The sequence below is a fragment of the Marmota marmota genome, unplaced genomic scaffold (genome assembly GCF_001458135.2).
Source record: "Marmota marmota marmota unplaced genomic scaffold, marMar, whole genome shotgun sequence".
In the NCBI taxonomy this organism is placed as follows: Eukaryota; Metazoa; Chordata; class Mammalia; order Rodentia; family Sciuridae; genus Marmota; species Marmota marmota.
Window position 1 is genome coordinate 20,226,066 of NW_026000016.1, and position 26,607 is coordinate 20,252,672.

The 26,607-nt window shown below is 40.9% G+C and overlaps 1 protein-coding gene across 4 annotated transcripts in view; it reads right to left on the bottom strand.

Moving 5' to 3' along the window:
• Positions 1-26,607, bottom strand: part of Smyd3 (SET and MYND domain containing 3) — a 712,936-nt gene that overhangs the window by 96,294 nt on the left and 590,035 nt on the right. For 3 of the 4 annotated variants that reach the window (XM_048809264.1, XM_048809265.1, XM_015483560.2), the window contains 2 exons: positions 26,218-26,305; positions 20,548-20,722 (listed from right to left, as the gene is read on the bottom strand). In XM_048809264.1, coding sequence (XP_048665221.1) covers positions 20,548-20,722; positions 26,218-26,305 — 263 coding nt within the window. Of the gene's footprint in view, positions 1-10,276; positions 10,305-20,547; positions 20,723-26,217; positions 26,306-26,607 lie in introns of those variants that run through there. The other variant, XM_048809266.1, reaches the window with a different exon arrangement.

Below are 26,607 nucleotides of genomic sequence, written 5' to 3' on the forward strand. Positions count from 1 at the left end.
GCTTTAATGTTATTGGCAATAAAACAGGGACACTAGCTACTTGGCAACAATATTGTAAGGATCAAATGAGATAATTTGTTTAAAGCATTTGAGCCAGTGCCTGGCATAAAGAGATAGTGAATAAGCATGGAATTCCCTTTCACTGCAAGTTTCCTTTGAAAGTTGACCCTTTCATGGCCAACTCTAGCTGGTTTGGTCTAAATTCTGTACACGCTTGGTATTCTTAAACTCCATCCTTGGGAAAACCTCAAATACAATCTCAAGAGGCAGGAGCCCCTTGATCAACAATCTATGGATGAGAGATTTACAATCTCTGGATCATAGAGCTTCATCAGAAAAAAAAGACAGATGCCAATTCCAAATGGATTCACCTGAACAATCCTGAATTTCTCCATGAGGTCATGGTTTCTCTTCCTCTCAACAGCATCAGGGGGAAATTCTCCCTTCTGTTCTCTTTCTGTCCACATGCCTAGTTAGCTTCTACACTGCCCAGGGGTAGGAATCAAGAGGACAGTCAAGACTTGCTTTGTCAGTCATGTCCAGTCTGCACTTGAGAGAAGGTTAAGAGGCAAAAGTATCCAAACCCTTGTGAATTTTATAATATCCAATTTATAATTGGATAAATTAATAAGCATTGATTTCAAGTTCCAAGAGGACCATCAGTTCATTGTTTAGGTTGGTGCTTAGTGAATACACTTTGATTATCAGCGATTCCACAGTTCAGCTTAAGGCTTTGACCTCTGTTAAAATACAGACATCCCTAGAAAAGCCAGCTTAAGGAGGGCCAGTCAGGAAACACAGTGGGACAGACAGATCTGAAGATGGACTTTGAGAAGGAGCCGCAGGAGAGAAGAGCAAGGCCTTAAGCCTGACAGGGTTAGAGGAGCCACTTCTGAGGGAGGTAAACGAAAAGGGAGGTATAAAAAGAATGACCCAGAATAAGAAGGTGGGGATACCCCCAACAAAGTCTGAGCAGACTTGTCTGTGTCAGGACCAATGCAATTAGGTCTTAAATCAACTTCTGCACGACAGACTTCAGCTGTTCATCCTGTTCTATCTAGTCCCTAAATCCTGCCAAACCAAACATCAGCTACTCTTCAGGGTATAACCTCCACAGAGGAGTCTCCCAAGCCACTGGGAAAAATAGTCTTTGGCAAATCAAATCCTGGCCAATTTGGTTAGTTTTAAATACTTCTGTGGCCAGGGGAGAAGAATAATACTGTTTGGGTTAGAAACAAACAGTCAGGAGATTTATGAAGATGAGATAGGATGAAGCCAAAGCTTTGATTCAGTGCAGCATAGTGTGGCTCACAGAGAGCTGGGAAGAAACTGAAATTAACCTCCTGCAAGGCTGAAACCTGGACTCCTGATGCCACCCCCATCACAGTCACTGGGATTTCCATTCTCTGCATGGTCCTGTGTTGGCCATGTATGCACAACTGAGTTTGGGGCTGGCTGTGCAGAGCATTCTTCATGTAAGATGTCTTCCTGAGAGAGGAGTGTGTTTATGAGGGTTAATTCTAGGCTCAACCAAAAGCCACCTAAGGCACAAATGCTCTGAGCCAGTGGGGTTTTACACGTTCCATCTGCTGCTGAGCACCTCACTGTGGTGCATTTTTCCAGTCGATGCATTGTCCTACACATTTCATGCTGCTGACAGATGAAAGCTGGCCTTGCCTGTGGCATACATTCTTCAGTGCTTACATATGCTCTTATAAGGAAGTGGAACTCGGAGAGCACTCTCTCACTCCCAGCAGGGACTGGTACTGTGTTCACAATGAGTTCAACGATTTGGACTACGGGATGGCTCCAGCACCTCATCTCATGTCTTTCTGTCACCAATGTTGATGAAACTTTTGACAAACCAAAGGAATTCAACCTTCAAATAGACAATTTTCTTCAGATCTGCCAAGGAACTAGGGTATCAAACAGCAACCTACCGTCCATTTCAACAGGCCCAAGTGATCCTGACTTTTTCAGGAATGGAGGTGATTTTTTCAAATTACCTACAATTTCATTATTTAATGTTTTAACACTTCAAAATTTATAATATGGCTTAAGGACTTACTCAGTGGTAAGAGACTTGCCTAGTATGTACACAGCCCGGTGTGTGTATCCAGCAGTATAATATGGCAAAATCACTGACCAATCAAAAGAGATGCTATTATAGCAACGCAGCAGGGTACCGGAATGCAGAATTCCCTTGTGCTGCAAGACAGCCACCATTTTTGGTTCTGGAATTGTGTGAAAATCCCTGAAGGGAAGCCTCTGTGGCTGGGCAGAGGGGCTGGGTCAGTGGCTGTTTTCCACATGAGAAGCAAATATCTAATGCTTTAGTGAGCAGTATTGCCCACCAGGGTTTCTGAGTGGCCCTGGGTTCTCTCCGGGAAGATGAGCACCAGAGCATGTAGGAAAGAAACATGGAAGAAAGAAATCCTCAGTATCCTGTGGCATTTTTTACCACAACCCAAGAGCCCACCTAAAGTGATACTGGATCTATAACATCAAGATAAAGGAGTCCTAGTGAATATAAAATACGTACCGGGGCCAATTTCCCCATCAGCTTAGGACTCGCAGGCCTTTGGAAACTCAGCCCTAAGACACCCAGAGATTCTGGTCTATCACCAGAGACCTAAGTTCAATCATCTAACAGCTTGGGACCATCTCCTCCAGGCACCGCCAGCTCAGATTTCTACTTACCACATCTCTCTCTCTGTCACACACACTCACACACACACACACACACACACACACACACGTGTCTGAGGAAAGGCAAGCATGAAATATACTGCATTGAAAAGTTGAAAAGTGTGGAGGGTAAGTTAATTTTCAAAGAAGAGTTAGCAGCTTGACACACTGGATGTACGACTCACCTCTGCAGGGCAGACATTGATTTTCCCACCTGGGAACATCACCAAATTAGCTGGCAGTTGAAAGCATGATCTCTGACTTTTTTTTTTTTTTCACTCCCTCCTAGATCTTACATTTTATTTTAAGACCATGAAACAACATGAGATGAAAAGTCTCATTCAGAAACAGAATGGGAAGGAGAATTCTATTTTTCTTATTCAGAAAAAGTTCTTCCCAAGGTATTTTATAACTAAAACTGAAATGTGTAGGTAGGAGAGGGAGGTGCATGAGCTTTCCTTGCTTGGTTTCTGTTGGAAAGAGAGGCAGCCTGTGAATTCTGGGGGAACAGTAGCCTCCTACCTACAGTTATCACCAGGGGCACCCTGGGCAGAGTTCAGGTCCTACACTGCTCCCAGTGCTGCTGTCTTAGACACAGGTGTCAATCAGGAGCTGTCCCTTCATCTTAGGGGCACAGGGAGGACAGGTTTGGTTCATTCAGGAGTAAAATGTTCTGCCACTTAATGCATGTTTGAGTACATTTTTTTCACTATTGCAACCAAAAAAATCTGACAAGAACAATTAGAGGAGGAAAAGTTTATTTTGGGGTTCACAGTTTCAGAGGTCTCAGTCCACAGAGGCCAGTTCCATTCTTTAGGGCTTGAGGTGAGGCAGAATAGCATGGCAGAAGAGTGTGGTGGAGGAAAGCAGCTCAGGACATCACTCCAGGAAAAAGAGAGAGAGAGAGCGAGAGCGAGAGAGAGAGAGAACGAGTGAGCGTAATCTCCACTCATCAAGAACAATATATATATATATATACCAAAGGTACATCTCCTCACAGTATCTCACCTCCTCCAGCTACACCCCACCTGCCTTTAGTTACTACTCAGTTAATCCCGACAGGGGATTGGGTTATTGATTGGATTAAGGCTCTCATAACCTATCATTTTTTTTAATATATATATTAGTTGTAGATGGACACAATACCTTTATTTTACTTATTTATTTTTATGTGATGCTGAGGATTGAACCCAGTGCCTCATAGGTATGAAGCAAGTGCTCTGGCTCTGAGCCACAATCCCAGCCTTCATAACCTATCTTTTAATCTCTAAGCTTTCTTGCATTGTCTCACACATGAGCTTTTGGGGAACACTGCAAGTATGGCCTTGGGGAAGGCACTCAGGTCAGAACCCCAGTTTTGATAGTTCAAAACTGAGACTAATCAGTCCTGCTGTAGGTAGGGTAGATCTAGGTTCAGGTTTTCTAATACCCAACATTGCACAATAGAAAATTATAAACCTTATTTCAGAAAAAGAATGCAAGATCAACAAATACAGTACTGGGAACAAGGTTTTGAAACGGGCTCATGCAAGTGGAGGGCCCTGTGGTTGAAACCTCATCAGTGCCATAGTAAATGTACTTTGCACACCTGGCTATATCAAATAAGAAGTAAGTGAATAAATGTGCACACTGTGAAACATATACAAATGCATGATGTTGAGTTATTTCACAACTATGCAATGCCTACTGTGTGTTTGTTTGCTAGGTGTAGGAGATGAAGCTTGAACAAGACTTGATCCTACAATTATGAAACCTAAGCTTAGTGGCATTACACCGTCCTCTATGGTAGGATGTCCTCTGAATCCTGAATACAGAAGTGAAACAAATCAATGCAGAATGGCCTGCCTGCTTACCTCTCAGGCTCTCTAAGATTCTGATCCCACAGCTGGCTTTCTGGGACATGCACACTATTCAGTCTCAACTTCTGCTTTCTCCTCCTTCCCAGCCATTATCTTCTTATTGACTTGAGACTCTGAAACCCCCAGAGTCATAAGACAGTTTTTCTAATCTCTTACTTTAAGAAATGAATGGATAGTGGTCCCATGGGGTGGGAGGGCAGCGTGTGAGAGAGGACTAGGGAGAGATAGCTAAGGAATATGGGGTTTTCTGGGGGGAAGATTATAAGACGTCCTAAAATTGAGAGTTGGTGATGGGTGCTCACCTTTGTGAATATGCCAAAAGCTAGTGAACTGTAACTTAAGAGAGTAATTTATATTGAAAGATAATTATTTCTTGATAAAGTTGTTTAAAAATATGAATGGACAACCAAGAAACATCTAAAATTCAAAAAAAGCTTATAACATAAAAAGACCACAATAAATAAAAAATGGGGTTGAGGAATAAACTTGAAGAAAACCAAGATCATTCAGAAAATGGAAAAGAACTTCCTATGTTTCAAGAAGATCTTGAATCAAAAAAAAAAAAAAGCAGCTATGAAAAATGAACTATCCAAGAGTAAGATTGAAATCTTTTTTAAGTTAAAAAAATAAATTTGCTGAAGTATAAAAAATTCAATTAAAGGTCTGGAAGATAAAGTTAAGGATAACTTCTAGAACATAAAGCAAAAGGCCCAAGATATGAAAACACAGAAGTTTAACATCTGACAAACCAGAACATTCAGAATGAAAGAACAGAGAAAATAGATAAAGTAAAATTAAAAGGGAAAGGCAGAAAAAAAAAATTCCCAGAGCTATCAGAAGACAAGTCTATAAAATGAAATGTTCTAGCATGAATAATAATAATAATAATATTAATAATAATAATATGCCCAAGCCTAGACATATCAGTGTGAACTTTGAGAACATCAAGGAATAGATCCTACAAGCTTACAGAAAGATAAAAATGGGTGATCAAAGGAAATAAAATGCAACTAGCATTAGAAACAATGGATCTTAGAAGACTGGGTAACAGGTGTTTTAACTGTTATTTAAAATGATTTTGCATTGAGAGCTTCATTTTCAAATTCTCTATCAAGAACGAAGTACTAAATCTCTATTAGTATAGCAAGAAACCAAAAGACATTGCCTAAAGTTGAGGGAACAAGAAAGAAATTTCAATATATTGTTTGAGGTTCCACAGGTAGCCAATAAAAGAATTAAATAATTATCTTCTTTTAGTGGAAAGGGAGATAAGAGATAGGATAAAAGAGGATAGTATACACTAGATTTTTATTTTCAGAGCTAGAAATAATTTTTGTAGATACAAGCCTAATTATTTAGAGGTTTAAATGTAACTATCAGAAGTACCGAAAACAGAAATGGTTAAAAAAAAAAAAAATGACTGCTAGGAAGCAAAGCAGAAGGTGGAGAGGCAAGGCAGGATTCTGTTAATTTTTATTTCAAAACTGAGATGCAATGTATAATATCTGTATATTTTAATATCTACTTGAGATGTGCTTTTTAAATACAGATCCTAGAAACACCAAAGACAGCCCAGTCCTCAAGGCCTGAGCAGCTACTCCCAAGTGTACACTGGCAGTCAATATTCATTCACATGGTCTGCATCTGTGAATTCAACCATCTCAGAGTGATATTCAGAAAAAACACTGCACTGAACATGTACTCCCCCCTGAACAATGCAGTATAACAACTGTTTGCATATCATTTACATTGTATTAGGTATTATAAGTAATATTGAGGGCTGGGGATGTGGCTCAAGCAGTAACGCGCTCGCCTGGCATGCACGGGGCGCTGGGTTCGATCCTCAGCACCACATACAAATAAAAATAAAGATGTTGTGTCCACCGAAAACTGAAAAATAAATATTATAAAAATAAGTAATATTGAGATGATTTAAAGTCCATGGGAGAATATGTATAAGTTGTATGCAAATACTGTGTCTTTATATATAAGGGAATTTGGCATCTGTGAATTTCTTGAATTTGGGGGGTCCTTGAACCAATCCCTCATGAATATTGAGAAATGATCTTATTGCAAAAAACTAATTCCTTCATAGATCATGGTTTTCACATTTATTTAAGTTTGGGAATTGCTGACTTATTCTAAATACTCCTTCTAGAGATTCAAAATATACATTAAGTTATTAAAAATTCCAAAAAGTTCCAAAGAAAGGAAATCAGTTTAACTTCATTCGACTGAATGTCAACTCACTTCAAGATCAACCTGATGAATCATTAATTTACTGACTTTAGCAAATTTTCTGACTGTCATTTTTTTTCTTCAAGATTTAATACTTGTAACAAGAATGCTTTTCTTTTTCTTTGGTACTGGGATTGAGCCCAGGAGTGCTTAATCACTGAACCACATCCCTAGCCTTTTTTTTGGATACAGGGTCTTGCTGAGTTGCTGAAGTTGGATTTGGACTTGAGATCCTCCAGCCTTAGCCTCCAGAGTCACAGGGATTATAGGCATGTACCTATATGTGACTGGCTTGGGAATACTGGAACATCCAACAAGTTAGTAGAATATAAACTAATACAAATGAATCATTGTCCACAAATGAGATTACTTATGTTGCCTCTGGTTTCTTTTTAATGTTTCTGAATGTCATTTTTAACTTCATTTAAACCTTCAAGCATTTTAAGTCTACTCTCCATAATCCTCCAATGGAATATCAGCCTTAATTTTGTATTTCTAGCAATGAAATGTTCCTCATGAAACACACTTTGGAAAACACAACTGAAGAGGAATGGAGGCAGGTGCTGGTGCTGTAGGCCCCAGGGAACACAGGATGAAGATATGAGTCAGAAACCGATAATGAGGGAACTAATGAGAAAAGACCACTTCATCCAGATGTTGTATTTCTATAAATCTGGGCAAGACTCTACAGTCTATTCATCCACTCCCAATAGTGATTAGATCCACATTTTTTAAAATTAGGTTTTACCACAGGAACATGTTTTCATGGCAAACTCATAGGTGAGAAGGAAGCCTGTGCTGCCTCCCTCTGCTCCTGGGTTTGAGAGGCCGTTTGCAGACTGCCTCCACATCTCACTCCTCTCCCACTTGCAAGGGCCACCATGAGGATGGCCAGCGTGGAGCATTGAGGGGGAAGAAAATGACATTAGCACAGGGATCGCATCCTTACAAATCCACTGGGATTGAGGGACTCTCAATGAATAAAGATGGTCTGGTGGGGGAGTGCTGGGGACTGGCAAATCAGCGGAGCATAGGCCAGGTTTTAAAAACAAAGAAAGAAAAGAATTGCAGCAAGAAAAAGAAAGTGACATAAGATGATGAGATAAAAGAAATTGTAAGAAACTAGGGATAAGGCCAGTTGCACGTCTATCTATTTGTGGTGATGGTTCTTTTGAATTTATAAATGAATGAATGAATGAAAGAAAGAATGAATGAATGAACGAACAAACAAATAAACAAATAATAGAAGGCAGCTGCTACCCAGAATGGCTACTGTTGTTTTGGGGATAAGCAGCCACAGACCACACCTTCCAATATCTCAAGTAAAGTTAGAGATCTAGATGTTTTTATAATTTAAAAGGTCCTAATTTCTAGAAGTTAGAGATTATTTCAATTTAAAAACACATCATGAAGCTGACTAGAAATACATACCTTTTAAACATGTTTATAAATACACCCACATACACATATATAACAAAGTGATATCATTTATTATCTTACTCTGTCACTTATAAGTTCTAAATGAAGACTTCTTCATGTGTCCCTGCTTATCTTGTTGGTAGTGACCAAATGTTCCTGATTAAGAAGGTAATTTTAAACTTGATTCAGTCCCCCGAACTATTATTCCCTCTCAGCTTTGAAGCCCTTGCAAATATGACATGCACAACTTCTATGTTTTTCTCTCATTTAGATTTTAATAAAAATATTGAAATATGACCAAAAAAAAAAGAGGAGCTTTGAGACCTACCATCATATGTCTACATATGAGGTATATTAATTCGTTAATGACTATGGTTCAGAAACTGCTACTTAAAAGGAATGAATAAACTCACTAGCTCATATTTTCCTTGAAATGCATTGCTAAAATTGCACTTTTTTGCAGTTTTCATAATGGATGCAGTCTTCTCTATCCAGGAACACACACATGGAGCTGAGAGTGTTCACAGGATCTGTCGGACTGCCATGAGCTATGCTGGGTCCCTGTACAACTTCCCTTCTTCACATGGTCTTGCCTGCTTCCTGGATCCATCTTTTCATCCTGAGTAGTTGTTTGTGTTCTGTTCCAAGTGGGTCCTGCTGCTGCACAGGATCCTGCTCTTGCAGAACTTCATCCAAATGCATAACTCTGATAGTGCTGAACTTTCTCCTCCATATCCAGACTTCTGTTTGTTAGCCTTTGGATTCTCTTTCCTGCTGTGGACCTTTCTTGAGTGGAAAATTTCACAAGACTATTTCTGAGGGCAACAGTACAGTAGATATCTGTTCCTTGGGTTTTTCCAGCATCCACTTAACCTCAAGCTTCTAAAGAACTGCCCCCATTCCAAACCTATGCTACTGGCTGGAGGGAACAGAACATCTTATTTTGCTATAAATTTAAAAAGATGCAAACTGAGGGCTGCTAGAAGCCATCTTCCCTACCACATTTTGGGGAAGATTGTGGGAGAGGGGAGGAAAACAATGAGGAATAAACAGAGTAGAGAGAAGGATCCAGGGAGAGGGAGACAAGAAGAGGGGCAGGGGAGAAACAGACTGCTTCCATGGATTCTGTCCCTCCAGATCTATGCCTGCCTGTGCAGCTGTGTGGGCAGCAAACTCCCTTCTGTGTACAGACACTCTGAGCTGGAATTCTGTCACTTGTAAAGAAAAGAATCTTGATATGTAGTAAGAGAGAGACCACTACAGCTTTCTGCAGTGCAGTTAACAGTCTTCACTCATTTTTTTTAAAGAATTATAACCAAAATAAAATAAATGGACCTGAAACCTGGATTTAAACAGTGACTCTAGTGTGAAGTGAGCAAATCCTCAGCTTCCTCCTCTAGAAGACAGGACAGGCTAACTTCAGCCTCCCTACAGCTATGAGAATTAGAAGATGAACAAGTTACCTGGATCGCAGCAGGCTCTTAATAAATAACAGCAATTACTTTTCAGTTTAAGAAAGTTGAAAGGCAGAGGAGAGTTCTTAAAGTCCTTTCACCTATTTCTCTAGAAAGGTGATGCTAACAAATAGCTGGCAGATGCTTTTATGATTGTTGAACCCGATTTATCTTATTTGGGGAGGACATTACGGTGATATTTCCCATTATAAGTGAGAGCAGATTTGTTCCTCTTTAATTCTGAAGGGCAGTGTTAGTATGATTGGTGTCCTTTGTGCGGCAAGAGCAATTCCATCATCCATTTCACTCTTTGCAGAGCGGATGCTGTCTCCACTTTCCTCACTGTTCCCTGAGCCCCCACCCTCTCTGTATTTGAGGGCTGCAGTCTCCTGCTCTATTTCCTAATACCTGTTGGGTCACCTCCCTGGAATATATTGAACAAAGAGAATATTACCTGTTTTTCCAATCAGTATGCTTTCACAAGCTCAATAGCTTTCTACTAAGTAGGTCAGAGGATATTTTTCTTGCTCAAAATAACATGGCTGTCTTGAAAACCAAGAAACCTAATTTGGGGAGACATTTACTCACCATTTTTCATTTCTTTCAAGAACCTCTTGCTGTTCTTTGCAAATACTATCGCCATTCTCTATAAAGGATCAGATTTATGAGGTTGGATAAATCAGTTTTACTTATGCAATTTAATTGATGGTTCATTCAACTATCTTTAGAGAATTTCTGAAAACCCACCAAGGACTTCACTTGAAATATACAAATAGCATCTAAATGTAATTAAATTCACAAAGTATGTATTTTATATGAAATTAAAGCATTTTGTTTGCCTGGAGATTGAACCCAAGGCCTTACACATACAAAGCATGTCCTCCAACACTGAGCTACATCCCTAGCTCTCCAATGTCTTTTTTTTTTTCTTTCTTGGTACTAGGAAGTTAATCCACGGGTGCTTAACCATTGAGCCTCATCCCCAGCCATTTTTTGTATTTTATTTAGAGACAGGGTCTCACTGAGTTACTTAGGGATTCACTAAATTGCTGAGGCTGGCTTTGAACTCACAATCCTCCTGTTTCAGTCCCCCAAGCCACTGGGATTACAGGCGTGCACCACCACGCCTGGCTTCCAATGTCTTTTAATCAATTATTTTTTAAGTCTTTCAAAATCACATCCATTATTTTCCATATCTCAGTCCTGTATGATTTTCTGTTGGTTCTCTACAGGGGAAAATGGAATTTTTCCTTCTTATTTTCTCTTCCAAAAGGTGAAAAAAGGAAAAGATAGTCATTTTGTAGTTGTAGGGGCATGAGATATTAAATGTATTCCAAAAGATTCCCTATGATCTGATATTCTGCTGCTTAGGGTGTAATTTGTTGTAATAAGAAACTGAAGACTTTCTGTCAGGAAAACCAAAGTGTTCAGTGATAGCTTGTGAAAGTATAAAAGAAAAAGTGAGCTGGACTGGAAAAAATTTTTAAATTTTTAAAATTTTGCTTTTATTTTTATAAATAGGAAGACTAGACGTCATTTTTCAGAGAAAATGCACTGCTCATTTACACCAAAAAAAGTCAATGTTTTCCTATGCAGATAACCAAGCACCAAGGAGGGAGAGTGGCTTCTTCCTTGCTCAACAGTGAGGTTGTTTACTGGGAGTTGGTATTTCCTGTGTCCTGACCTGGCTTGGTAGCTCAGGAGCCATGGTAGGTTGGAAATGGATGGATTGCTCCATGGCTATGGGATCTGGAGTTAAAAGGATTGGACATCCGTATCCCAGGGAGGGAGGATCTACAATGTACGTAGTGAGCATAGGAAAAGAACGAGAACCTGAATAAAAGATATCCAAAGAGGATAGGCCAGACAGAAAAACAACTGGATTCTGTAGAGAGTTCCTGGAGCCAGCATCTGAAGCACCAGAGTTTAAGAAAAGGTTACCTAATAGCATGAACATCCACTGACTGTATGAAAGCTATAGGTAGAATCTTCTGCCTTCCTTGGATATGCTACTAAGGGAGACACAGGACTGAGTCCCTCCAGGTTGGAAAAAAACTTGCACTAGGGAGTTATCCAAAAGGAGACAGATTCTAGCAGCTCTGCTCCTGGTCCAGCAGACTAATTGCTAGAATGAGTCATGCTGTCATGGGGAGTCCAACATTTCCCCATGATAATGTTCATTAAGGGAGAGCTTTAGGATTGAAGGAGGGGCTTAGAGGGTCAGAAGGAGCAGGATTTGGTGAAGGAGACTTACATATTATTAAAGAGAGAGAGAGAGAGAGAGAGAGAGAGAGAGAGAGAGAGAGAGAGAGAGAGAGAGAGAGATTGAAGATTTCCAACTATTTTGAAGGGGCTCCAGGGTATCCTCTGACTTTCAGCAGAGGTTAATGAAGCATATGGACCAGAATATGAGCCCAATGGCACTGATGTCCCTAGACCTTGATGCTGGTTGGTACACTTCTTACCAGATCTTACAAGCAGCTTGCCCAGGTACTTTCTAGTAGATAAGGGAATATGATTTTGGAAGGGCCTTTAAACTGCATTTCAAAACAAAACAGCAAAACAAAAACAAAAGCAACTATTTGGTGGCAAGGTAGTCCATGAAGACACAATGTATTTCCTTGTTTAATGAGTGGGCAGAAGCGGTGTGGACAGGGCTCTGTTCAGAGATGTGGTGGGATCACCATAAAGACAGTGTCATTTGTGTACAGGGTAACTATATCCCATGGATATGCCCCTGGAAGAAGGGGTGTCACCCAGCATGGGGATCCTGATGTAGTTTTTGGTCTTATTTAAGCTTAACAGAAAGAGGCAATGATGTGAGCCTATTAATCCTGATTTGGTATAAGAAGCTCTGTTTTTCACTATTTGATGATGACCCAAAGGTAGGTAGGTGCTTCCTAGGTCCTGGAAATGCCTTTTTTCCCCCTTAAATAAATAGGAAGACTAGAGGTCAGTTATCAGAGTACATACATTGCTCATATATGCTGGTGAACACACAAAAAAGAGTCAATTCAGTCATGATGTTGTACATCCAGAAGGCCATGCAGTAAACATGGAAGATCAGTAGGCATTGGCACACCAATGTCTCCTACTAGCCAAGGCCTATATAAAAAGCCTCTTCTACTTTTTGAACACAGATAATATTAGGATTCCTACAGATATATGATTTCCTAAAGACATACACACACACAGACTTGGGGCAAGAAGACAAGTTCAAAGTGTAACCAATAATATGACCAGGGAAGGAAGGAACAAACAGCTTCTTAACTTTCCTGTCTGAAAAGAAAGTGGTTACGGTCTATATATTTATCCAGTACACCTGGCACAGGGGAGTTGATGGAATAAAGAATAAAGTTCGGAGAGGATTTTGTAACATGATCCAGAGTGAGGCAGAAGGTGGGTTCCTCTGAAAGATGCTTGGGGAGTCATCCTCCAGGAGCCAGAAACAACAAACACCATGGAGTTGTGAGCTCCAGGAGGTGAAGGAGCAGGTTCTATCCACATTCCTCAGCACAGTGGTGGTGATATGTGTCACCTTCCCTTTCCATACATACATCAGCAGTGCCCATTTTGTTTCATCATTCATAATTCAGACAGGAAATAGCTACTGTACTAAGCCTATGTCAATGAAGCTTCCAGATGACCTACGCCAGTCTGCTGTCACCCAGAGCTCTGCAAGAATGTGAAGCATTTGATGAAAAGCATTTCTAGCAGCAAAGTAGAGAAACCTATTTGAGATGAAATCTTACTCATTCAGCAGCCCATGGGAGAAGGCTATGACATTCAGAATAAGTAGGGTGGTGGAAACCTACCCCTTTTTTTCTCAGAGGAGTTGGAGGGCAAAGCCTTAGGCCAATTCCATGCACAGACTATCCTTGATTTCTCTTCCAACAAAGACCACAAAGCTGGGTCATTTTCATGCTGCTAGTTCAGGGCTTGAAACACCCAGCAAAGGTAAACACCAGTTATTGCCCAAATGACTACATAGCATCTCAAGCAAGGTGATTAGGGCTAAAGGAAGCAGGGTACTTTTCAAGGAGTGGATTGCTGGAGAATGAGGGTCTTTTTTCTTCTATTTTCCTAAGACAAGTGCAGCCAGAGGAATTGCTTATAATACTCTCCCTCACCCTTTCTCAAAAGCCTTCTATGAGCTCTAGATCATCCCTACTAGTAAAACACAAGTAATCAGGACTGAGTTCAGGGTAGTGGTTTAATATCACTTATGCAACTGAATTGTAGTCATTGTCACTGTCATCCCTTTGTCCCTCTTTCTCCTCCTCCTGGCTCCTCTCTTCTCCTTTGATGCTTGCATTTGTTGTATTTCTAGATTCTGAATCAAGAATCTCTCTTACCCTTCGGAATTAAATTAAATGGCCATGTATTAAAGACTGAAAATTCTTGAGCCTTGCTTAACTCCTTGTCCCACTGCTGTGCAAGACACAGTCATTGCCCCAGTGTCAAGACAAGGGGCTGTGGCTAAGAAACCAAGCTTATAAAATTGACAGCAAATAGAAAGAGGTCCTGATTAGATATACCAGGTAACCCATTATTACATACACACACAGCTCAAACTCTGGTATGGAGGTTCTGTCACCAAAGATACTTCAATTGAAAACTATAATGTGGAAAAAATGATAAAGTAGCTAAAGGATTATTGTCCACATCAATAAACATTGGGTAAAATAATTCTGTAAACCTCACCAAGAAAGATAAATGACAACATGAGTGAAGAATGCTGGATGAAGTTCAGGTACTGTTTCCTCTCCTGGGTAGAGAATGTCTGTGGTTCATTCTCTAGGTCCTGCTCCATGAGTCTGGACTAGGAAAGTTTTAAACTAGAAACAACAGTTAAGGACCCCACCTGTCCCCTAGAAATGAGCTTCAGAGACAGATATCCAGACATGAGCATCCTCAGAAAGCAATCTAACCACAGTAGTGCAGCAGGGAGAGCTGAGCAGCCGAGAGCACTGCGTGCGTGACTGCATGCATCCCTCGTCCAGGTCTCCCCACTCCAAGGTGCACCTGGCAAGTTCTGCTGGCTCGTGTACTAGGAAGTCAAATTGATTGATGACAGAAACCCACAAAAGAGCAATTGTAGGCCTTTGGAAGAAAATCTAGCTTGAAAACAGTAGTAGAATGTTCTGCTGTGATGAAACCTTACATTTTATCAACTTATCTGCCAAAGCTTCCAGGGAAAAAGTTAAAAAATTACTGGCAAAATGAAAACTGATGCAGCTGCCATATAATTACTGGCAATCTCTGAGTTATAAACACCTGAGTTGTAAACATATCATGTCTACAAACTACCAGCTACATTTTTTTTTTCAAACAGCAAAGTAGAGAAACCTATTTGAGATGAAATCTTACTTGTTCAGTTTCCTCTGTGCCCCTCCCTCTCTGATCACAGCGCCACTAACAGATGCAGCCACAACTTGAGTAAGTCCCTTCATTATTCTTGGCTGCTTATTTCTAGGTAATTCACAAAAAAATGTCATTCCTTTTGCCACAAAAATACTATTGAGTGGGTGGGTGGAGTACTAGAGAGGACTAAACCAAGGGGTGCTCAACAACTTAGCCACATGCCTACCCCTTTTATTTTGAGATAGAGTCTTGCTAAGTTGCCCAGGCTGGCCTACTGTCTCAGCCTCCTAAGAAGCTGGGATTACAGGTGTGCACCACCACACTTGGCTACAAAAATACTACTTAAGGACAATATTGATATCACCCTTCTCTGCAGGCTTTGATCAAGAAGCAGGAGAAGGCTCTTATATATTTTGAAATAAATTAAGATCAGCTAAAATAAATGACATCAATGGATGTCATCCTTTCTCACATTCTCTTGAGGAGTGACATTTTGGTGGTGGTGGGGGGGGAGCAATCTGGTGACAATTATCCAAATTTAAAGATGAGTATAATTTATGATATAGCAAGTTAACATTTAGGAATCTACCATATGGACTTACCCTAAGGATGCAGACACATTGGTACACTAAGATACAAGTACATGGATTTGTTTGTCTGTTTGGTACATGTGGTGCTGGGGAGTGAAGCCAGGGGCCTTGCAGATGTTAGGTAAGAGGACACTTCCACACTCCACTACAGGGATGCTTGTAGTTTAATTTAATAGCATTGTTTGACACGATAAACAAGAGTGGAAACAAAAGGGATTGATATAAAATTATAATATACTCATGAGAGGAAATATTACATATCTGTTAGAAAGAATGAAGTACATAAGTAGTTACATCCTACTGAAAAGTGAAAAAAGCAAGTTATAAACTTGAGCTAGAGAATGATCCCATTTCTCCCCTTCTTTATGCCCACAAGGAGAATTCTCAGCTTTTCCTTCTCTTTATTCCTTCTCATTCCTACTCCCCTACTTGCTACCATACTAGGCATATTTAACAGATTGATTGGGGACTAAGTCTTCCACCACAAAGATGAGGAGAAGCAGAAAGTATGGAAAGGTGGAGGAAGTGGACAGTTTTGAAGGGAAGAGTTGTGAGGGTATGAGAGTAGCTGGGTGAACAGTAAAAAGAAGGAGGGAAATAGGGGCTTTAAAGAAATAACAGTATATTATAAACACAACCATTGTTTATGCTCTTTGAAAGACCCTGAAAAATGTTAGGATTACTATCTCTCTCTCTCTCTCTCTCTCTCTCTCTCTCTCTCTCTTTCTCTCTCTCCCCCCCCCCCCCCCCCCAGGGACTGCTCTTTCTAACCCNCCCCCCCCCAGGAAAAGATGGAAGATATACATAGTCATGGAGAGTTTTAGAATATATTCACACTGGCCATTCACAGAAAATTTCAGTAAACAAACTTATAGCATTGGTTATTTTTAGGGAGTGGGAAAAAAGTCTGGATGAGAGTGATTTTTACCTTTATCTGGTATAGTTGCATCTAAAAAGTCCCTCAAAGGCACAGGGGTTAAAGGCTTGGTCCTCAAGGTAACGCTAATAAGACAGTGGGACCTTGAACAGATGGTGCTTAGTGGGTAAACTCCTGGTATTGGGAGCATGTCCTTGAAGGGAACTATGGGGCACCTGCCCATTTCTCCTCCTCATTCACTCCAATGCCATGAGGTGAACTGCTATTTGCTCAGTCACAATCTCCCACCATGATAGTCTGCTTTGCCACAGGCCTGAAACCAACAGGGTCAACTGATCATAGAATGAAACTTCGAAAACCCTGAGCCAAAATAAACCTTTTCACTTTATAAACCATTCATATTAGTCATTTGCTACTGTGTTATAAACTATCCTTTAGAAAATACCCTTCCCTGGAAGTTTCAACTATTCTCACAACAAAAATAAGCAGAATATGTGTGAACATACTGAAAGTCCCTTACCCGAGAAAGCCTCTGTATCTACTTACCACTCTCCAGTTCCTAGAAAATTCAAGTTTAATTAGTACTAAACCTAATATGCAACTTCATTTAAAACAACTTGTGCTCAGTTTTGCTTTTGTATTTCTGTCTCTCTCTCTTTTTGAAATTTACAGCATACCTTGGTGATATTATAGGGTGAGTAGATATTCCTGAGCTGGTCTACGAACTCCCCATGATAGGTAATACTATCTTTAGGAGGAAAATGCATTCCATGTAGTAAACCATTTTTTGGCAAGCTTTTTTTTAGAACCTGAGCTATCTTATGATTAAGATTTGACTGACTTAAACTTTTATATAATAAAAGTTATTAAAACTTAAAATTATTTTCATTATGTTTAGTGTGTTTAAAGTGAAAGGACATAGCAATACTTGTATACAACATTGGACACATACATACAGTTACTTTCAGAAGACATATTATCAGCTAATACTAAAGACTACACATTTCGTTGTACATGAATTATTTCCAACATGCTTTTTGAAACATAAAGAATTAAATTGTATCATAAAAACCGAGTAAAATCCATTGAGTAAAAGTAAATGACAGGGTAGCAGGAAGGATGATGAGAGCAGTGATTTGGATAGAAATGGAATATGGACCCCATGTCCTTTAAGATCAGCAGCTAAACTTTAGCCAAGGTCGGAGCAACAAAGTGCTTGCTGGAGAATTGACCTCAATCTAGGTATTGGAAACAGTATATTAACATTGTAAAACTGTTAGAGCAGATGGCAATGAGTCACCTCTTGGTAACCCGTGCCTAGCTAACAGTCCACGTCCTTGGTGAAAGTTGAGCAAAACACCCACTTGAACCAGCTGCAGGTCACCCATGGAGATGGTTGACAGCACATAGTGTAAAGTCCCTCACGCACACAAGAGGGACAAACACCAGCTGCCAGCTTCCACATTCCTAGCTCACATTCTAAGACTGTTAGAGCGTGTACAGGGCATCAAATGGTTGTGCACAATCCTCACTTTCATTTTTGCCTGAGCTAAAGGTAAAAGGACAAAATATGAGGGCACCTAATGCTCCTGTTTCTCTTTGTTGGTTCTGGATTGTTTATAGTCTTTTCCTTGTCTACAACTTTGTCAGCAAATGGTTCAACTCTCATTCATTTGAAGTGGATCAATGCAGCTCACTGCTTAGCAACTCCTTAACAAGCCCCAGGGAAGAGAAACTGGGAGAGGCTGGGAAATTTGTCACCAGTATAAGAACAAAGTTCACATTTACAGAGATAATGTGACCTGCCAAACACCAGAAAAAATATACCCAAACATTTTCTGAACATATGGGGTACGTATATTCTGGAGGACTATGCCTCATCTATAAGAAAGACCTCTTTGACTCAAAAGTTGGTCAGTCAGACTGCCAGTTAATTAAGGGGTAAGTCGGTGCTTTGCAGAAGGCTTGCTAGGATACAAAAATAGGTGCAGAATGGGCATCCTTGAAGGTGTGTGGCCTTCTTTATGTAAGTGTGCACTGATTTAAAATTGCTGTGCTTCAGTGTGGTCTGAGCAAAACAGCCTGGACTCAAAAGGAAGGGAAGATGGGGCAGGAAGGGTTGGCAGCACTTGCCAGGAATGTGGGGCCAGCAGCTGCTGAGGTGGCCTGGAAGGAGGCCTTTCTGTCTGCAGCTCCTGGCTGGAGTCCATCCACTCTCCCAGCAGCAATTTGGCTTCCTAGGCCAAGAGTTCAGAGAGTTAACGCCAACCATCCCCGATCTGCCTCACATTGCAACACCAAGGCTCTGAGAATGAAGCTTTATCTCTCTATTCAATTCATATTTTCTGAGAACCCACAAGATTCATCATACTGAATAGATATTTCACTGCTCATGGGAAAGTCTACAGTCTCAGCCCTCAAGGCAATCTCTTATAAGTTTGATTAAAGCTGACTCACAGTCTGGATTCCAAAGCTGTTCACCCACAAGGCAGTGAAGGAAACCACCTACAAAAATCTGAAAATTCCCTCAGGGTCATGCTGGTACCACAGCAAATGGTTCAGCTGGCTTATGACCTCTGCCGTTCACCTGGCTGATGGGGCCTTTGTCATCTTCAGGTTCCTCTCTTCCTGCACCAACTCCTGGCCCAGGTCTGGATTTCTGACCAAGTGCTTCATTTCTGGCTTTCTACCTTTGTCTGCATGAATATCCTAGACCCTGGACTTGCTTCTTTTCCTACAGTACAGATCCTGGCAATGGTGCCCCACCCCAAGTTGTCTCCTGAGGCAATTCCTCCAGTAGGACAGGGATGGCATGGGGTGCTGTCTCCCTCCCTCCTTCTGCTTCACTTAGAGCCACCCCTCTGCCTGTTTTCCATGTTGCAGAGGTCTAGACCTGGGTGTTCCTTCTGCTTGGTCCCTTGGGCTGATACTGTGCTTCCATGGTCTGCAGAGCTGGGAAATTCAACATCCTCCTAGAATGGTACTCCTGCTTTCCAGGGACTGCCCCTGCTCTAGTGTCAAGCGCTTTCAAGGCACCTTGTTAAAGTGACCTTGTTCTGTGCTGGAGACTGGGTTATTCCAAACTCAGATTATAGTTCATATGTTTCTGTGCCCTCTTCCTTGGACTGATCTTGGTTTCCATGTTCAGACTTGTATTTTTAACCTGGCAAACTAGAACCCCTCTCACCAGAGCCAACCCATCAGCCCTTGACTCCAACTCTGCCCTCCCTCCCAAAGCTCCTCTGAGTTACAAGAACTTATGGGGCAAAACACCCACCCCTCACTCTGGAGGAGCTAAACCAACAGTTGCTTCATTAGACTCAATGACAGCCTGAGCAGGGTGGTGTCCCTGCTCTTAGGCCTAGATCATAAGGTGGCTATGAGAGCAAGATTCAGGTGAAAGCATTCTGGGAAACATAAGGACTGAAAAATGGAAAGGACTGTCATTATTGCCAGACTCAAGATTACACAGCAGCCATTCTCACTGGGACCAGTGTTTGGTAAGGCTAGTGACACAATGTCCCAAGCCATGTGCTCCTCTCTGGTACCTTGTGCTTGCATCTGTCACTGTAAGCACACACTGTACCATAATCATCTGCTCCACATTGAAGATGTCTAACTTAGTCTCTGTCCAACCACCATGCCTGACATAAACACACAGTCAAATGCACAAAGGAATGAATAAAATGGGGTTTGGTGTTACACACTGAGAAGCAGCTAGGAACACCTGATATGAAATGGCAATCAGATAGAATCCACACTCTTCTTTTTTTTTTTTTTCTTTTTTTGGTACCAGATATTGAACTCAGGGACACTCAACCACTGAGCCACATCCTCAGCCTATTCTGTATTTTATTTAGAGAAAGGGTCTCACTGAGTTGCTAAGCCCCTCACCTTTGCTGAGGTTGGCTTTGAACTCTCAATCATCCTAACTCAGCCTCCTGAGCCACTGGGATCACAGGCGAGCATTACCACACCCAGCAGACCCCACATTCTTGATCTTTTGCCCAACAAAAAAATATTCTAGCTTGTGCTCTGGCTCTCTCCCTGGGACTCACCGGTAGGGCTCCATGGTCCGAATCCCATAGAAGAGCGCCTCTTCCAACAGCCCGAGGTTGATGCAGGCGTCCATGGCACAGTCGAGCACCTTCAGCTGGTAGATGTTGATATCAGGAAGCCGTTCAGAGTTGCTGCTTATGATTGCCTGGCACATGGCCAGAACCTGTTCCCACTCTGTTATTAACCTTAGTTAAGGATTCATTGTCTTCATGGAGGAAAAAACAAAAGCAAAATGAGACTCTCAAAAAGGATGAAGAGCGCCCAGGCACAGGAGGGAAGGGAGTGCCCATTATTTTGCACAGATGAGCTGCCTGAAAACATTCTTGAGAAACAAAAACATGTAAGTGGCATCTCAGCAAAGTAAATTCTGTTTACATCAACAAACCATCTTCTAACCAAGCCTATGCTTTGGAAGATTAAAATTGCCAAAGAACAGTTCTTTCTTCACACTCCAACATGGACTCTCTTTAACTAGTCCTGAAGTGAATGAAGCTGTTAATTAAACTGGATTAAGATTTAGTTCCATATATAACTATTTATTACTTCATTAGCTTCTGTTTAAAAGTTGATTTGAAATTAAAGAAGATTTAAAGAGATTTCTTTTGCAAAAGGAGGAGCATATGTGTGCTTCTGTGCTGTGTGAGTCTTTGGCATACATGAAACAAAACACACAACTCATAGGCACATGCTATGGGCAATAATGCAAAGAAATTCATTTCCAATGTATCTTATATTTATTTTTCTTATAAAGCAAAAGTGACCCAAACCTAAACTTAACCAAATAAAGTTATTCTTATTTGATGAAATAAAAGCATTAAGAACATGGTTTATGCATATAAACTAAGTGAGGAGAAATGCATCTTTAATGAGGACAAGAGACCCAGTACCTGCTTCTGAGCAATACCATCTTTCCGATTAACCATGAGTCAACAACTGAACCTCATGGAGCCTCAGTGTGATCTCACTTTCTCTCTCTCATTCATTCATTCATTCATTCATTCAAGAGTAGAGGGTCCTGCTATGTTGCCCAGGCTGATCTTGAACTCCTGGGCTCAAGTGATCCTCATTCCTCAGCCTCCTGAATAGCTGGGACTTCAGGCATATGCCACTGTGACCAGCTTTTAACTTTATCTTTTCAGTCAGAAAATATCAGAGGCAGCAAGAGGATGGAAGATGTGGTGTACTGAGCATACCTTGAATCTCTCCAAGGTGAATTAGCTCAGGAGCAGAGCGGAAGGCGGGATTGTGGGGCCCTGGGACCTCTCACAGTTTCTCTGCTACGCTGCTGTATTTGGCCTGGCAGAGCCGAGGAGGATATTATGTTGGCATTGGCCCTTCTCCCAACCCTATTCTACCTTCAGCCAGCATAACTCTGCATTCATCTGCTTTCATGTTGGGATTCCAGTTGGGGGGAAATGTTTGAAGATTTCAGAAACAGCAGAAATGGCATAGCCTTTGATCAGCGATAAAGCTGGATTCAAATCTAAGCTTGTTCTGTCATTTGTCAGATTTGAGGTTCTGAGAAGTCCAAGTGCTTTGAGATTGGCTAGAAATAGAAATGCCTAATATCGTTTTAATTATTTAATAAAATACTGTAAATAAATTGGATAGAGTCTTCATGTGTGCTACCATGAGCCGGACAGAGCTCCATGCATTATGGACACAGAGGGAAAACACCTATTGGCATGTACAATGCTACACAGATATTATTGCATTCCTCTGTCTTTTCTGTCAGATTTCTGAGCAAGACTAGAGTTAAGAAAAAGGGACAGAGAACCTGGTTTGATGGAACTTCCCTCACTCCTACCTCTCCATTCCCACAGGATCCAGTCTCTTGGCAACCCAGCCATCTGTGCTCCAACCTTGCCCCCAACTCCAGCCCTCTTCTCTGACATCCTGACACTGCAAGACCCACCCTGAACAGAGAGCCCACTGGGAACATACTCCTTTATTCCTCTCTAGCAAAATCTACCTTTCCAGTGTCCATACGCTTCAGACACTGCTTCCCAAGACTTCAGAAACTGCTTTTACCAAACCAATCAAGCCACTTGTATGAGTGGGCACCAATAGCTTTATGAACCCTCACAGGAAACATATTTCCTTTCAGCTGAGGCAGAACACCCTACCCTGAGGCATGACTTCGTTAGTGGGAATTTAAAGCCTGATTGAGCTTGGCTGAGGGCCCTTTATGTCATACCCTTATTATTTTAGGACAAGTCCTGCTCTAAGGAGTTGACTCTGGTCCCATAAGAGGTATATTTATTGAAGAAAAATGAGTTAGTGATTTTTCTTTTGTATTCATCTGACATGGATGTTTAAAGTTTGCTGAATGTGTTCCCCAGGGACTGGGGGGAAGCGTATCTTAGGCAATGCACTGATTTTGTAACAGATTGCCTGGCTAACCTCTGTGGCTTTTCATTCCAGGATTAGATATTTGACGAACTGTCAGGAGGAATGATTGTCTCTTATACAACACTAGACATTTCTGTGGCGAGACTTGTACCTTATTTTAACAATGTATTGCATGACCTCCACTGTTATTTGCCTATTAATTTCTATGTGTTCCAACTCATTCTAAAGAGGTTTGAGGTGACAAGCCTTAGCAGCTGGAACCAGATGTGATGTCCTGCAGCCACTCACAGGAATACATCCACTGCATTTCCCTGCGAGCTAGGAAGAACTACGTGTCATTCCCCTCCACAACCCTGGCAATCATCTCCTGGCAAGGAGAGGCAAAACCTTTCCTAGAAAACACCCCAGTGAGAGCAAAAAAGAGAGAAAAAAAGAGAGAATAACTTAAACTTTTAAGAGGTTTTTTCTCCAAGTTAATGTGATGTGTATTTGCTCAAGGATTTAGTCTCTGGCATCTGCATGTTTACTATAAGTCACTTTATTCACAGTGAGCCCTGGACCGAAGCAGGGCTAGGTGGCCGAATCAAAGAAAATGGATCACCAATAAGCAGGATAGATACCTTTTACTTTTAAATAATCATAAAAGGATTAGGGGAAAACAGCAAAGGGAGCCAAGTCAATTCATTTGGGAATTAATCAACCTCTTGAAACTCTTAGACTGTCAGACCACAAAGCTCTTACCTAATTATATTACTGTCCTGCGTAAAACCACCAGGGTCCCCTCACCTTGAAATTCTGTTCTCCTGTGCATGGCATTGGAGGCCTTGCCACTCACGCTGAACAACTGGCCATCTCTCCACAGCGTGCCTCTTTGTTCTGTGCATCTACATAACTCTCCTCTCTATTGGAATCCCCCTTCTATAACTGGCCTGGCGAATGCCACCTCTTCCTCCTTGATATAGCTCTGTGAAACCTTCTTTAACCTCATAAAATTGACTTCTGTGCAGCTGTTGCTCCTATAAACATATATGTGTGCATGTGTATGTGTGTGTGTGTGTGTGTGTGATATGTATTGTATTAGTCAGTTTGGCATCTCTATAACGAAATATCTGACATAGACTATTTATTAAGTGAAGACAGGTTTACTTTAACTCATGGTTCTGGAGGTTCACATCCAAGACTGGGCAGTTCCATTGGTTGGCTGCTGGTGAGGGATGGCAATGGTAGAAACCCACAGCATTCATGTCTGAGCCAGGAAGCAGATGGATATTAAGAGACCCGGGTGCCATAACCTCCTTTAAAGGCAGGCCCACAGTGACCTGAGGACTTTTCACAGGTTCTCCTCTGAAAGGTCCATAGCATCTACCACTGCTGCCACACTGGGGACTGAGCTTTTTCAGATGGAACTTTGAGGGATACATATCCAAACTATAGCATGAATTAATTTACATGTTTATTATTCCATTTTGTGTGACAGATTTGAATGCAGGGCTGTGTCTTCTAACTTCAGCATGAATCATAAGGTGGATTATGATTTGCAAGGTCACTGGCATAGAGTCAGTTTTCAGTAAAACCTGTCCAGGTGAGACTGGGCTATAGTTGAGTCATTCAGAGGTCCTGATCCCACTGCATTAGACCTCAGAGAACAGGTCTCTACCTCTGCAGTGAAATAGCTCCTGGAGCCCATGAATGTGGACCTCTTGCTCCCAGAGCTGGCTGTTCTCCCAATCAGTATCTTCCATTCCATCTCTAGATGGGGTTTCAAATTCCACCTTGGCTCTGTTTCCGCTCCTCAGAGCTTATTTCCGTTTTTCTGCATCCCTCATAATATGTCCTATCCCAAACTGAATATAAAATTCCAGATATGATCAGACCAATGCTATCCCCTTTCTCATTTTATACTCTACATTTCATTGAATACATAAAATCAAAGTTGTCTTTTGGAGGGTTGGGTCATACTCCTACATTTTATTAGTATTCACTGTTTATCAGAGCCTAAAATCCTCTCATATTTTCTGCTGCTAAGCTTTCTGCATACATATACACTTGAACTTTTTGATCCAAAGAGAAGAGTTTACATATACTCCTGTCAAATTTCATCTTTTGAAGATCAGATGCCATTCAGAGTTTCAGGGATCGATTAGGCTCTTGATGCTATCATTGCACCTCTGCTGTCTTTCCCATCTACACATCTTTGGATAGCTCATGAACCTGTGTTCGGTTATCTTCATTCAAGGCACTGAAACAAAGGTTGAGGAGGACTGAGATGGGAACAAAGCACTCCAGGATGACAGTGACCCAGGTAGCATCATTCTCTCAGTATACCTATTACATGGATTCTGTCAGTATCTAGCATAAATTTCTTGACTACTTGTTTTCAAGTCCTTTATGAAATTTAGATAAAAAACTTATTCTTAATGAATCCATACCATGTCCTGGTGATTGCAGGTGATTCTGCTCTTTTAGTAAGCAATTCTAGATTCTTTAATGAGACTGTTAACAAACTTACTGGGCTACAGATTTCTGAAATTACATATTTCACCTTTCAAAGTAGAAACATCCACCTACTTACCTTTCTTATTCTTTAAGTTATTTAAAAAACATTGTTTGTAGATTAAAAAATTCTTTTGCAGATTTTCTCATGACCTGAATTATAATTAACCCAATTCAGCTACTGATCTTTTTTCAACCTTCAATCTTGTTCTTATCTGTGGTTTCCCTTTGTCACATTTTTGCTCACGTGAAATCTTCCACTGGGAATAGGTAGCCTCCCTCTCTGCTGCTATCTATCCAGATCCTGTCCTTATTTGGGACATGTTTTACACAGGAGAGCATCAATGGAGCTTCCCAGGGGACCTCTGTCACATGCTATCTCCCTTTGCTCTGAACTTTGACCCACTCATGGAGCTTACTATTTATGGTAAGAATTTATTATATAGCAACTCCCTATTGCTGCTGTCATTGTGGCTGATTTATTATGTAGCTTCTAAGTCTGAGGGTCAATGGCATTAAGTTATAAGGATTCTATTCTTTCCTAGAGATGAAGGTGGCCATGGGAGGAAGGCAATTAGAAATTGGTTACCTCTTTTATATAAAAAAACTACTATTTGCCCTCCTACTCTAACTGGTGATATTACCAGATCTTTCCCAGCCATTAACCTAAATTGCTGGCTGGGGTTAGAGATGCAGCTTATGGCCATGGAACAGAAAGAAACTTATGGAGAATTTAAATCCTGCTCTTGACCTTATTAATACCACACTTCCAACAATAAAGAAGCAATGCCAACAGTTAATCCAATCCACAGGTGAAAGGATACTCCAATGTGCCTTCAGTTCTTCAATTTTTTTCAGGGATTCTTGAACTTCCTTCCAGACTTGCTCATCGCCAGTTAGCATATCAGCATCCTGCTCAAGCCAAATTAAAAGAGAGCAAAGAAAAACAATCCAATTAAAAAATGGGGAAATAACTGCACAGACATTTCTCCAAAGAAGATATACAAATGGCCTACAAGCACAAGAAAAGATGCTTCACATCATTAGTCATCAGGGAAATACAAATCAAAACCACAGTGAGATATTATTTTACACCTGCTAACAGTTACAATCAAAAAGATAACAGGGAATAACTATCAGTAAGGATGTACAGAACTGAAAGGCTCATACACTGCTTGTGGCAATACAAAATGGTACAGCTTTGAAAAACAGTC